The sequence below is a fragment of the Amphiprion ocellaris genome, chromosome 13 (assembly GCF_022539595.1).
Source record: "Amphiprion ocellaris isolate individual 3 ecotype Okinawa chromosome 13, ASM2253959v1, whole genome shotgun sequence".
NCBI classification, from domain to species: domain Eukaryota; kingdom Metazoa; phylum Chordata; class Actinopteri; family Pomacentridae; genus Amphiprion; species Amphiprion ocellaris.
Window position 1 is genome coordinate 4,130,092 of NC_072778.1, and position 14,097 is coordinate 4,144,188.

Below are 14,097 nucleotides of genomic sequence, written 5' to 3' on the forward strand. Positions count from 1 at the left end.
GTTCACATAAAATGTATAATTTTGTTGATTCTGCTGCAGCAATATAAACTAGGCAAACTGCACTGTCAACACTGGCATTAATTTCACCCCACTGGCCTTTTGTTTTTTTAACTTGAAAGACAAAAGAAGTGTTGAAGGCTGAATCTTTGAAAAATGGTGAAGATGGATGTTCTTTGCCAGATAAAATACACTGAGCCGGCATAATGTGTTGCACTGCAGTAGCCGGGGGTCATGCACCCTGCTCTGTCACATATTCCCCCCACCGCTTTGATCACACATGATCAGCAACATCCCCTGGATAAATCCCACTCTGCTGCAAGAGAATGCAAGTTGCCTGCCCCAGCTGTGCCACAAATCTCTCAGGAGGTCAAGATGCTTCACAGTAATGTTTGATGTGAGAAGCAAACACAAGACAAGAAGAGGACTGAGGGCTGGACGTTGAAATTCAAATCGCAGGCCCTCTCAGATATCATCACGGCGCCCTTGAGCCCTCTGTGTTGGTGGAGCTCAGTTTTTGACATTCAAAGGCCGTGGTTGTAGGAGGGCAGTTCCCAGTGCTCAATATTAGAAAATGGTGGCAGTTCCCAGGTGTGACTATGTATAACTAAATGAATGTGAAGCAGAGCTAAACTGAAAAGGACCAAGAACCATAAATAAAAGATAAAAATAGGCTCTTTGCTTCTCACCGGAGTGCAGAGAATAGCTGATATCCGCATTGCTTCCCATGTCTTTATCCAGGGCCTTGATCCGGATGACCTCGGAGCCTGTGGGGGCCAAGTTAGAGATGCTGGCCTCATAGCGGGGGCTGAGGAAAGCTGGCGAGTGGTCATTACAGTCCTCCACATGAACCACCACCTTTGCAAAGTTCCTCTTCACCGGTATCTCCTGGTCACGCACCTGAGGAGGAAATATTTAAGGGTTAAGACTCCTGAGGCTGTTTGAGTTCTATTTGGTGAATCAATAGAATTTATAACACTGCATGGTCTGGGTACTAAAGTTTATTTAGTTTTTCCAATTGAAACCAAAAATGAGAAAAATGGACACGTTTCTGTTTTCCTAAAGATTATTAACAAAATCAGATGGAACAAGAAGGAAAACAACTTTTTTTTTAGTTTGGTGTAGTCTCATTTTACATTTTTTTCTGAGTTTTAAACTAAAAATGAAAAGAAAACAAGAAAGTAGGGCCCCTTTTTTAATTTTTCTAACATTCATTAACGTTCATCTACCCTGAGGTCATGATTTAAACTGGAGGACAGAAGTTCCAAACCTCTTCTTTAAAGTTTTGTTTTCAGCACCACTTGAATGCTATTTCAACAACAGTTCAGTGAATTTATTTCAATAAATGTTATTTTTTAAAATCAAAATCAAAGTGCTTAAATGGTTGTTTATTTTTTTCCAAAATATATGAATTAATTTTCTCTTCATGCAAGGTCAAGTCAATGTTTCTATAAAGCACTTTTTTCAGTTATAACAGACATTACTGGTGAATATAAAAGAATGAAAAACACTCTGAGATGCATTTCTTGGAACTAAGATATATTTGACTATTTTCCACACCGTTCTACACTTATTCCACTGATACCACTGCATAGTTACCATGATGATGAGCGTATGAACGGAGGTCATCTCGTAGTCCAGCTCCTCCGTCATCACCAGGACTCCACTCTTGGGGTCGAGGTGGAAGAACTTGGTGCTGTCGGGATGGAGGCTGCTGTGGATGGAGTACAGCAGCTTGCTGTTGGTGTCGCCGTCCTGAGCGCTGATCTGCAGGATGTCCTTCCATGGGGACGTATCCTCAGGAACCCTCACCTTTAACACAAACAAGACAAAACTTAAACACTATTTTGATTCACAAAGGTGGTGCAAGGACAAAAAAAACATACTGAGGACAAGAAATCGTTCCAGCCCTAATTTCACAAACCACAGAGCGAGCTGATTACTATCATTTCACTGAGAGACTCTGTGATCAAATCTTATCTTGTAATCCAGAAAAGGATGTTGTTAGATCATCTAGCATTTGTAAAACTGAGGGTGGAGTTACTGCAGAAGAGACATCTTAAGTTCAACAACAAGATTGTTTCCCAACAGCAAAATGATGAGGACACGTCTATAATGTAAAGAAAAGGCACTACTGTGGTGAACCTTTTGAACATTTAATTCTGACTGCTCATAATTCCAGTTCAATATATCTTGACAACTTGGAGGCAGCTTGCTTCTCCCACATACTATGGCACTGCAACTTCAATCGCACTGGACTAGAAGTTATTTTTCTGCAAAAGTTTTCTCATGAATGAAGCCTTTGTTCATCTTAAACTCTTGGCTGATGAGCTCCTTCTATTTCACTGCATTTTCTCCCAAACTTATCTACCACAGCCGCCACCATAACTTCTGCTAAGGCTGTTCAGATACTTTGCTGGACAAATAACTAATAAGATGCCTTGGACGAGCAGCATTATACACAACAACTCATTATTCTGACTGACAAAACTGCATTACAGATATCAATAAGTGTTATCATGACTGGACAAAATGGTGTTGTTTCCTGGAAAGTTAATTCCAGTTATTATACGTTAAAACTATTTGTTGTGTACAGTTCATGAAGCTCTAGTTTACAGCCTTTTATTGCCACAATTCCTGTAGAAAAAAAAATCATACTGTGACTGAAAGCAATAACCTGATTTTATCTGAACACAAACACACATTAGACAATGTTTAAAAAGGATTTCTGCTGTCCTACACAAGTAAACATGCAGGAAAAAGATGGCCTTTAACTTCAAAAATTGGCAGAAAATGTTCATATTTTTAAAGTTAGTCAATATAAAGAAAGTCAGTCTGCAATCACAACTGCATAATCATCATAATCATAACTGCAAACAGGACCTGCAAATACATAATTCTTCCAAAATGTGAACAAAGAGGCTAAAAATTCTAACAAGATAATCAAAGGCTCTGTTTCTCTGAGTTATTGTTAGTCTTATTGTTTAGGAAAAGTCAAAGGGATGCTGTTTGCATAAAACCCCGTTTGAAAAAAACACCTAAGGACTTGTAATTATGGCATGTTGACACTACTTAGCTGCTTTTCGCACCTGGTTGTGTCTCTGAAAGACCTAGAATTAACTGTAAAGAATGTCTTTTGGGGTATTATTGCAGTAAAAACTAACCACTAAGCCCAATAACCTGAGTTCAGTATTTAAATGAGAATCTGCTTGATCTTGCCTGACTCTCACCTCGTACAGCGTCTTCAGGAAGACGGGACGATGCTCATTCATGTCCAGCACACGGATGTAGGCCTGCAGTTCGGAGACGGAAAACACAGGGTTTGAGAAAATGAATGCTCAGTGTGAACGACATAAAATATGGACGGCAGCGCTTCAAAAGCTGCCTCACACAGCATCTGATCCGTGGCCGCCTGCAGGATTTCAAATTAAATTCTAAACAAACCAGAGACTTTGAAAATGAAATGAACACATAAATAAAGTTGCAGGATGTTCTTGTTTGATGCTGCTGGTGCATCACAGTGGGCTGATATCCACAGTAATTTTAAGGGGCCAACACATTGACTTTTTCTTTGATCTCAGATATTCTGACGCTCCGTTATATTAGTTCATATTCATGCTACTCAACTACAAGCCAACTGTGACTTCAGAAAAATAAAAATAAGTCACTGCTCAAATCAGATTTCACAGGATAATGTGAAATGAATTCACAACACCCACATGGCAGTAAATACATCTTAACCATAAAAACTTTTAGCAGCCCAGAAAACAAAAACCACCCCAAAAAACAAGGCTAGTCAGTGCTTTGAATCCCAGCCCATCTTTAAGATCCAAAAACTTCAGACAACTTCCATCTTGTTTGATCAGATAGCAGATCTCAAAGACATTGATCCAGTTTCCCAGACATGGATTAAGCCTAGTCCTAGTCCATCCATCCATCCATCCATCCATCCATCCATCCATCCATCCATCCATCCATCCATCCATCCTAAGTGACCCCAAACTTTTGAATGGTAGTGTATATTTTTATTTGTCCATCCTGTGAGACACCGTACAGTCCTGTCTCGCTAAAATCTTTTTGTTTTTACATGCACAGTTTGTGGGAAATGTCTACTTTTCTGTGCATTTGAATCTGGAGAAACTGGTAGGATTCCTAACCTGCGTAGTGGCGCTGTCGTGGCCGTCGGTGACCCGCACTGTCAGGTTGTAGTTGGAGCGTCGGGCCGCGTTGAGCTGGCGGGCGATGGAGATGGTTCCCGTGTTCCTCTGGATGTCAAAGTCTTTTTCTTCGTCGCCACCTGAGAGAGAGACAGACAGATGAGGGAAATGGACAGAGAGAGGGGTTTATTCCATCAGGTGCCGATGCTACCGTATGTGCTGTTATGGATCGGGCCATGTCCAGCTGTCACCTGTAATATCTCAGATGATGTGTCAGACTCTCCAGGTCTGAGTTTGACTGGTTGCTGGAATGATGCATGTTGGCATCGTCCTCCAGCACCTGAAGAATCGCAGAGATTTCCCTGAGGGGGCTGCTAGTGGCCATAATTAATGATCCACTGTCTAACTTTGAAAGACCCAAACTCTTTCAGCATCAGCCCTGGGGCAGAAAAACACTCAGCGACCATACTACTACTTCTTATTCAACTTTGTAAACTCTTTATGCAATTACAGATACTGGCAGTTATGAGCCGTTGCACAGCAAATGTTTCTGTTAATCATGAGCCAATCTTATATAATCTTACCCCTTTATTGAATATCCACGCTGCTGGAAAAATTTAATTTCTCTCCAGGGATTAATAAAGTCTAAATCTAAATAGCCTTGTCTTGTCACAGATTAATCATAGAAATTACCTGTTTTGTAAAAATATTTGTGTCTGATAAACTCACGCTGCTGGAGTTATTGAATTAAAATAGCGCAAAAACAGAGAAGAACTGAGAAAGTGAGAGAGAAAAATAGATTTTCTTTGCTTCGTATGAATCCATCCATCATAGCGGGACATTTTGATGGCTTTTTATTTACAGATAGAGTTGAGAAACCAACCGAGACATGCAGACTGGCCACAACACCAACAGCACCGTCCTCTATGTTTACCTGTATCGCTGCCTGTTAAAGTCGATGTTTAACCTTGACTTTTTCTGTTTCATGTCCTGCCAAAAAACAGTTACGGGTGAGTTACGTCTCACGGTACAAACCTTTATTTAAAGCTTAGCAAATTCTTACGAAAACTTCACAGAGCCAAGGTTAAGTGCGGGGATGTTTGTGATGTATGTCTGCAGTGTTTTTCCATGTTATCGATTCTCTTTTAGACTGTAATCATTCTCCTGAAGAGTTTCTTTTTATCTGCAGCAGCAGAAACTTTTACTTCTTGGAATGTTTTTGCCACTGCTTTTATGAAACCTCTCTACAACAGTTTTAATCCATTCTAATTCATTGTGATATGTTATTGTATTCATCTTGTAGATGCTTTTATTTTTCGTATCCTTTTGCTTCATTACACAGTCCATCCTGTTTATTTAATTGTGCGCAGCCAGAATCCTGATCGAATACAATATTTGTTTAATTTTGCAGAACCTTGCACTACAGACGCTATTATGTACTGAATAGAGTATGTTTTTTCTTCTTCACTGACTCAGTCAGTATTTCTCCGCCTGCCTCTTCACTCCTTATTATCAGGAGTATCCGAGTCCCTCTCTACCAGCCTCCTTTATCTATCGTCATTAGTTTTTTTGTTTCAAATAATCAGCTATTTGTTTCAAATAATCAGCTATTGATCGTTTCATTATTGGAGCACTGCAACAGTGAAATGGACTGTTTCACATGCCAGGCAGAGAGAGGCAAATGGAATTAATGGAGAGGAAAAAGTACGACTTCCAGCCACAACAGAGAACAAAGTCTTGCTATTCGACTCCCCCAAACACTACACACGTTGCATAGCATTATTCAAAGCGACATAGACTACCGCTCAACAGTTCGAGGTCACTTGACAAATGTCCTGATCTTTGAAAGAATAGCAGTTTTATTTCAATGAAGATAACATTAGATTAATTAGAAATACAGTCCAGACATTGTTTATGTGGTAAATGACTAATCTAGCTGGAAACGGCTGATTTTTAATGGAATATCTCCATAGGGGTACAGAGGAACATTTCCAGCAACCATCACTCCTGTGTTCTAATGCTACATTGTGTTAGCTAATGGTGTTGAAAGACTCATTGATGATTAGAAAACCCTTGTGCAGTTATGTTAGCACATGAATAAAAGTGTGAGTTTTCATGGAAAACATGAAATTGTCTGGGTGATCCTAAACTGTTGAACGGTAGTGTAAATCTGAGAGTAGATAAAACACAAGGCAGGTAGACAGGGCTAAGGGTCCTCAATGGACAACTGTGCCCTCCCATTCCAAAGTGTATATACACCGATCAGCCACAACATTATGACCACTGACAGGTGAAGTGAATAACATCGATCATCTTGTTATAATGCAATGGAAACCTTGAGTCCTGACATTCATGTGGATGTTTGACATGAACCACCCACCTAAACACTGCAGGTCAAGCAACCCCCCAACCCCTTTATGGTAACAGCAGCCCTTGGTGCCAGTTTCCACCCTCAGCAGGCTCATATTCCTCATAGACTTCTGTACAATCTGACTTCTTTTTACAACCAGAGGAGTCGCCCCCTGCTGGCTGGTAGAAAGAAGCTTCACTTTTCAGAAGAGGAGACTACATCCATCTTTTATAACTGTCTACGATTGCGCCACAAGGACATTACCGTTTGTCCTTTAGCCTTTGTCTTTATGTTGTGTGAGGCAGAGCACTCTGTTCTCCTCCTGGTTAGCGTCAACTCGAAGTTGCCACAAGGCGGGGGGGAAAAAAAAACCCTGACAGGCCTATCTTTTCATTGAGACAGATGAGACACCTTGCAACGATGACACATTGGCTGCTGTCAGCTACGGCACACCACATGTGATAAAACATGCTACAGATCTTACAATTTCCGTGTCGATAGCGTGTAGCCTGGACCTGGCATCATCCAGGCTCAGAGTTGATGGGAGGATTGTGAGCACCGCCATCACTGCAGAGCAATATTTTCATGAGATGGTGTTTCTAAAAGCATGGATGAGCATGCGGATGATGTAACGTACACTCAGTTTCCAGTTTATTAGGTCTGCCTAGCTGAGACTGATGCAATAAATCCACCCCTCTTGAAGCTTATAATGTGCAATTTGTGTTGAAGTAGTTTCTGGGAGGTGTTAACTCAACTTTATGGTCATTTTGGAGGCTGTAGTTTGAGGTGCAGCTGAATTTATTGTTATTTTCCACTGCTGGGTGTTCTTTTTATTTTGTCCACTTGTGTTTCTACCCGTAGCAGAGGGCAGTAATGCATATTTGGCAGTAACGTGGTAAATCTGGCAGTGATTGACAGATAAGACAGTAAACTGATAAAAATACAGCTTTGATGTGCTAAAAAATTGCAAATGTTACTTGTTTACTATAAACTCCACATAGCTCTAAATCTTCGCATGACAATCTATGATTTCTGAATTTGAAAAGATGTCTTCTTTTTGCTGCTATATCCAACTAACAGATGTTCAAAAGAGTTTCCTTTTTAATATGTGCCAGTTATGTTTTGTCTAATTCTTAACTTCGAATGTGTTTGTTTTTCCTCTTCTTAGTCAGAAATTACCCAACTTTGAAACACACTGTGCTTTTGCATTGATCCTGACTCACTCTGACCATCTGTTTTTCATCTCTTTTCCATCCTTTTGCTTCCTTTATCCTCTCTTCCTTTTCTTTCTTGCTTGCTTTCCCCTCATCCCTTCCTTCTATTTTTCTTGCATCGTCTCGCTCTTTATCCTGCAATCCCTTGTTTTTCTCTTTCTCTCTCTCCCAGCAGGTTGTGTGTTCGCATGTGAGAAGGGTAAACCTCATGCCTGCTCAGCCAGATGGTGTTTATTAAGAGATCCACCTTGCAAAGAACTAAACACACATGCGCACACATATGCACTTATATCTCTGCATCATGCCAGGCCTCATTCTGTCACTGCTTCATTTAAGTTTTTGCATTTATATGAAAAGCATATTTAGGTTAAAAATTGTTATTTATCTAGCTTTTTCTAGTTTATATACTGAGCATCTTCAGACCACAAACTGTTCATATTGCATCCTACTGTATATACTCATACTGCACATCGTCATTTCATGCAAAATCAATCAGTGTCTCCAAACTGACCTCCTTAGAATCAGCTGGGTTTTTTTTTGTACAATAACTTTAGCATATTTAATGACGCCATGAAAAATGTTACCTTCACTATGAATATTTGCTGAGTTACAGGCCCTAAAAGTACATTTTTCGGTATTCAAATGATATAATCTTCGTATCCAACCACTCCCCCGGGCCAGGGAAATGACAGAATCCCAAATTTGACCTTTAAAAACAGCAAAATACGTCAAGATTAGTACATAATTTTGACACAGAAGGAATCATGGCTTGAGGATGAGCCTGCTATCAAATTATAGCTAAATGAGACATTTCATTTGCTATCATTTGTTCTGACCAACCACCTATCCCATGTGGTGATACGACCCTTGAAAGTTTTTTCCAATGAATGATCAGAAAACAGGTACCACATCCTGGGTATTTGCTTTTTTTTTTCCACTCTGCATTAAACTAGTGCAGTTTTTGCTCATGTAACTTTGATTTATCTCATGATACTGATTTCCAAAGAACAAAAACATGATTTTGGCTTCAGATTGTGACACCTGGAGTGAATCCATGCTGGCTTATGAAGTTATGAGGGCTCAAAAATGCTGGGAAGAGTAGATTTGAGTTGATTTTATATTTTGTAGTGATCCGTGCTACTGAAACATCTTTGGCGTTCATATTTCTTGATTGCTCATACTGCATACACCGATCAGCCACAACATTATGACCACTGACAGGTGAAGTGAGTAACATTGATCGTATTGGTACTATGTGGTGTTCTGCTGGAAAACCTTTGGTTTTGGCATCCGTGTTGATGAGACTTAGACACCCAAATAAACGTCCCAGAACAAGCACACTCCCTCATGCAAATGGAAAATCCCAAATGTCACTGACCTACACCTGGAGGAAAATACACTACCACCCAAAAACATCAAACAATCAGGAATCAGGTAAAACCATACTTTCCTTATTTAGTTGTCGGTTTAAAAGTAACGCTATTCTATTCGCCAAGATGTTCCTGATTGTTTGTGATGATGTGTTGATGTTTTTGCACTCTGTGCAATGACAGTAAAGCTCATTCTAATCTAATTTCATTTAAAAGAAAGTTGGTATAAAGCACCAATCTATTTTTACTCCAACTTCTTCTTCTTCCCTGTTCTCTTTTCTTACAGTGCACAAACACTCTGCTCCCTGTTTGTTCCCAATCGATAGATAATTGGGTCATACTGAGGTCTATTTCTGTCAGTTACGCCTCAATGATTAAGCCGAAACACTGCACACTAACCCACCACATTGACAGGTCTGTGAAGCTGATTTAGATTTTTAAATCCTGCGGATCGACTTCCTGTAAGACTTATTTTAAAGAAAAAGGATCCGACATGGCTTCCGCATTGCCAGCTGCCGTCTCAGCACACGGAGAGGAAGATGTACTGTAAAGGCAATTTTTCACTTTACTGATAATTTCCAGGAAAAAAAAAATGATATCCCAGCCAAGGGTGGAGGATCCTTTCCCCCTGGGGTCGGTCAAGCAAAAAGTATCTGTTACTCATGATACTGATTTTAAGCCAAAAAAATGTCCCACAGGAAAAAAAAAGAAGGACCTTTGACGCAGGAATTTCACTCACATTTTTATCTAGCCATAGACACATTCATTTTCTAGATGTTTATGTGGGTCAGGGCCATGGTGGCAACAGGGCAAACTGAGTGTCTTGAAGCTCATTCATCATTCAATGACCCATCCTTGACTTGACTCCACATTTCCTTTGACTAGAAAACGGGAGGGTCAGGGTGGAGGAGAAAACACAATTATCAGATCAGAAAAAGGGGTTAAACCTAAGAGAAATAATACACACAGCAGCAAGTTAGTTCCCCCGATCAATATGTCTTCGGATAACATTATTGTATCTACTCATGGATCTACGTCGCTTTGGATAAAAGCTTCTCCTAAATGAAATTGTAGAATTGTAATAAATTATTATATGTAATTTAGTGAAAATCAATGAAAATAACAGCAAATTGCAAAAAATAAAAATAAAAACAGTAGGTTTATATTTTACCATTTGACTATCTCAAAAATGGATTAAAAGCTCATTCTTGTCATGGCTCTACCGCCATTTTTCCTGAAAAAAATGACAAAAAATGACTGCTTGAGCAACACTTCAGGCCATTTTGTAACTTTGTCAGGTAAATTAGTCAGGTCAAATGATCACTTAACCATCAATGATTCACATCACTACTTAAAAGCAACAAGTCTGTCCACATAGTCAATGCTAAGAGGTGACATAAAATTACATCTGTGGGTTTTTATGAGTCTGGATGCAGAGAGTCAAGAGGAAAAAGGAGAAAAAAGTTCTGGAAGATTAGTTAAACTGGCCACGAAACTGGTAATCTTCTACTGTGGCTTCCTCCTGTAATTCCTCCCAGGCAAAATACTGGGCGGCCTAATTTCTCAACTTGTTCGGCATCTGCCTCGGGGTCTGCTGCAGGTACCAGATCAGCCCGAACAGCTCTATCATGTTCACCCTCTGCCCTGCACAGAGAGCCAGGTCAAGTTTCCTGCTGAGAAAACATCTTTCTCTCCAATTCGATATGCTCTTGCATTCTCTGAGTCACCGATCAAAGGTTGCGACAGCAGGTGAGGGTCAGGAAGTAAGATCGACTGACTCTTTACTTTAACTGTCTTCCCTCCTGCTGTGCAGTGAAATTACGATGACATCTATCGCAGTGGAGCAAATGGTAAATTTAGTTATAGTTTATGCTCCTCCACACCCAAAGGACCATAGAAATTTTCTTTGGGTAGCCATCAGTATCACCATAATGCGGTTTTTGTTTGCTTAGAATCTGAATATTCAATTAGTTGATCAACAGAAAGTCAATCCACAATACTTTTGACGTCAAATATTCTCAGATTCCAGCTTAGATACTAAAAATTGCTGCTTTTCTCATATTTTTTTAAATAAGTTTTTAACTGGCAGAACTTTGATTTCTTGAATGCTTGTAGGACATAAAGTAATCTTAAACTATTCTTTTATTTTGCATACTAACTGGCTGACCCTTTAACAGAAGTAACACATATTATATTGCAGTTATAATTACAATTTAGATTGTATTTGGTCAGGTTAATTTTAATGCTGCAAAGGTTATGAGTGGCGCTTTGGGTCATATTTATTCATTAAACTCAAGTGTTTCTGGCCTGCAGCTCTTAAAAATGATTTAAATTCAGCTCACAACCTCACGCCAAGGTCATAAATCTCTAATCTGTAAGCACTTCAAGAAGAGTTTTTACTTTCTCTTCAAGCTGCTTATTTTAAATTATTAATTATTTTTAGAGCCTTGAAGAGGCTACACAATCCCGTTTCACGAGAAAGAAATGCAAAGCAAAGAAAGTTTCACGAAGCAGAAATATGTTTTTTGTTCTTTCTTGTCTTTTCAAACATCTTATGACCCCAACGGTTAATCCTGGAACCCCTCCAGGGCTGCTGAAGACCAGAAAAGCAGAGTGAAACTTTGACATATTTATGTCAACTCAAGGTCAGCTTGCTCATACTTTACTGAAGCACACATCCTGGTCTCACAGTCTTCATTAGTGTATGATTTCTTACCTTTTTCTTCTGATGAAGGGAGGGGGATGTGGTAAAGAACTCTGGAAAATGCTACTACTCTTAAAACACATTTCATTTTTTTGTCAAACTCATTTGACTACGTTTGTTAAGGTTAAGATTTTTTATGCTAAACTGAAAAAATTCTAGGCTTGTATAAGAAATAATCTCTTCTGTCATGGCAACATCATTGCAACATGTTAAAAGTTAAAGTAGCACTGTATATGGAAAGATTTGACGCAGCTTTCCGGTCTGAAAAAAATACAGCAATGCTTAAGTTCCTGAAACTTGCATTCTTTCCAGCAGCCAGCAGGGGGTGACTCATTTGGTTGCAAAAACAAATCAGGTTATATAGAAGTTAATGAGAAAATGATCAGACTTCTCCCTTGATCTGTTACCTCAGTCAACATTTTCCTGATGAGCTTGTATTTTCAATTACTACTTTCAAGTGTTTTTGAATACAGTGTGATGTCCATTTCGTAAATTCAGGTCCCATATAGAGAAAAATATAGAACAGAGGTGATCAGCTTCTCCAGTCAAGTTCACCTCGTTCATTAGGTTCGGTTCCAAAACCAAAAAACAAAACAGTTGTTCACAAAGGCTATGTGCATCTTTCCTATACAGTCTAAGGTTTAGGGCTGTATCAACCAGCCCTAACTGCTCTTTGGTATACTGTGTCAAATTCCTGCATGAGAAATTATCTTTTCACATATCCCAGCTTGCTAGGTTTGAACTCGACCTTCTGATCAGTAGCTCAAAGTTCTAACCTCTGACACACACCTACCTTATTCACAACCGTGTTGAGCCGCTGCTATCCTCTTACACTGTACTGTTTGAGGAGAGGATTTGTTACATTTTCTATTCAAGTGGGTTTAAGTCTTTCTGTGTTTCTATCTCGAGCTAACAAGAAATTCTGCTGAATTCAGACCTGAAGAGGGGCGTCTTTTTATAGTCTATGGCTTATGGCTGTATCAGGCAGCCCTAACTACTCTTTAGATATTCTACGTCAAATTCCTGCAAGGAAAATTATTTCCTTTTACAAATCCCAGCTTGTCAGGCTTGAACTTGACCTTCTGATCTGTCAACCAAAGCCTTAACCTCTGACATACACCCACCTTATTTGAGTCTCTACAACCCCTACTCTGTACAGTTTGAGGGGGAAACCAGCCTTTTTACAAGGAGAGAAGATCTGTAACACTTTTTATTCTAGTAGGTTTAAGTCTTTCTGTGTTTATATCTCGAGCTAACAAGAAACTCTGCTGAATTCCGACACAAAGATGCATGAACTCCTGCAACCAGGGCAGATACTCAGCGCTCCCCTGCAGGGGACGGAGCTCGTCCTCCAGCAGAGAGCCGAAGCCTCGGACCTGAAGGTGCTGACCCTCATCCACAACCGCATCACACTCAGCTGAGACCCGCTCCAGCACACACCACAAAGATCACAGTCCGGAGAAGCTGGAGGGACGCCACATCCATCCACAAACAGCAGAGATGCAATCCTCAGCTGAACTTCGATATCAAGTCTGCGATTTCGTGTTTCCATTCGGCTCTAAACGCAGCGTGCTGTTTTTGTGCAGATTCACAGGAGGTGTTGGGAGTTATTTTGACAGAGAGGGAAGTCTTCATTTGTCTCCCCAAGTTATCTCGCGGCCAGAGAGCGATGATAGGCATCTGGTGTTCTGCTGCTGGAGAGGAGGAAGGTAAAGCAGGGCAATAAATACCTGATCATATCTGCATGGGAGAGGAGTCCTGTGACACAACAGCCCTCATCTGCCAACGCAGAGATGAAGGTCAGAGATATACGACTGTGGAGCAGACTGGGACGCGCTGAAATGGACTAAAATAAAACCAAAACACAGCAGCCAGTCTCCAGTCCTGTCATGTTGCAATAAAACTAAGAGAGAGGAGAAGATGGGAAGAGGGGAGGACCAGTTGATCTGATGGTTGACAGGCCATCAGTGGTAATTACTGCATTATGTTCTCAGACCACACGGGGAGAGAAACACACAATTATCCAACACCACCATAAACACTTGAGCGTTGATTAATTAAACACAGAACTGTCAAAGCTACTCTACTCTATGCTGCAAAGCACAAAACAGGGCAGGAATGAAGGTTATTTACTCCAAAGCACTGCACTGCACACAAATCCAGCTTTTAACTCTTAACCTCTTCACTCCCACTACATTCACCTTCACCACAGCTCAAGGTTCTGTTGCAGATGAAGACTTTTCACTTGAAACTAATTATTTCATAAGATATGCTGTAGACTCAAATAGTAACAGAACATCACAAT

General features: G+C 40.1%; 1 protein-coding gene across 2 annotated transcripts in view; it reads right to left on the bottom strand.

Annotated features, from left to right (window-relative positions):
- fat2 (FAT atypical cadherin 2) overlaps positions 1–14,097 on the bottom strand; it is a 141,257-nt gene that overhangs the window by 83,654 nt on the left and 43,506 nt on the right. For both annotated transcript variants that reach the window (XM_023287815.3, XM_055016282.1), the window contains exons 7-10: positions 4,155–4,294; positions 3,228–3,290; positions 1,597–1,809; positions 687–897 (exon numbers count right to left, since the gene is read on the bottom strand). In XM_023287815.3, the coding sequence (XP_023143583.2) occupies positions 687–897; positions 1,597–1,809; positions 3,228–3,290; positions 4,155–4,294 (627 nt within the window). The remainder of the gene's footprint in view (positions 1–686; positions 898–1,596; positions 1,810–3,227; positions 3,291–4,154; positions 4,295–14,097) is intronic.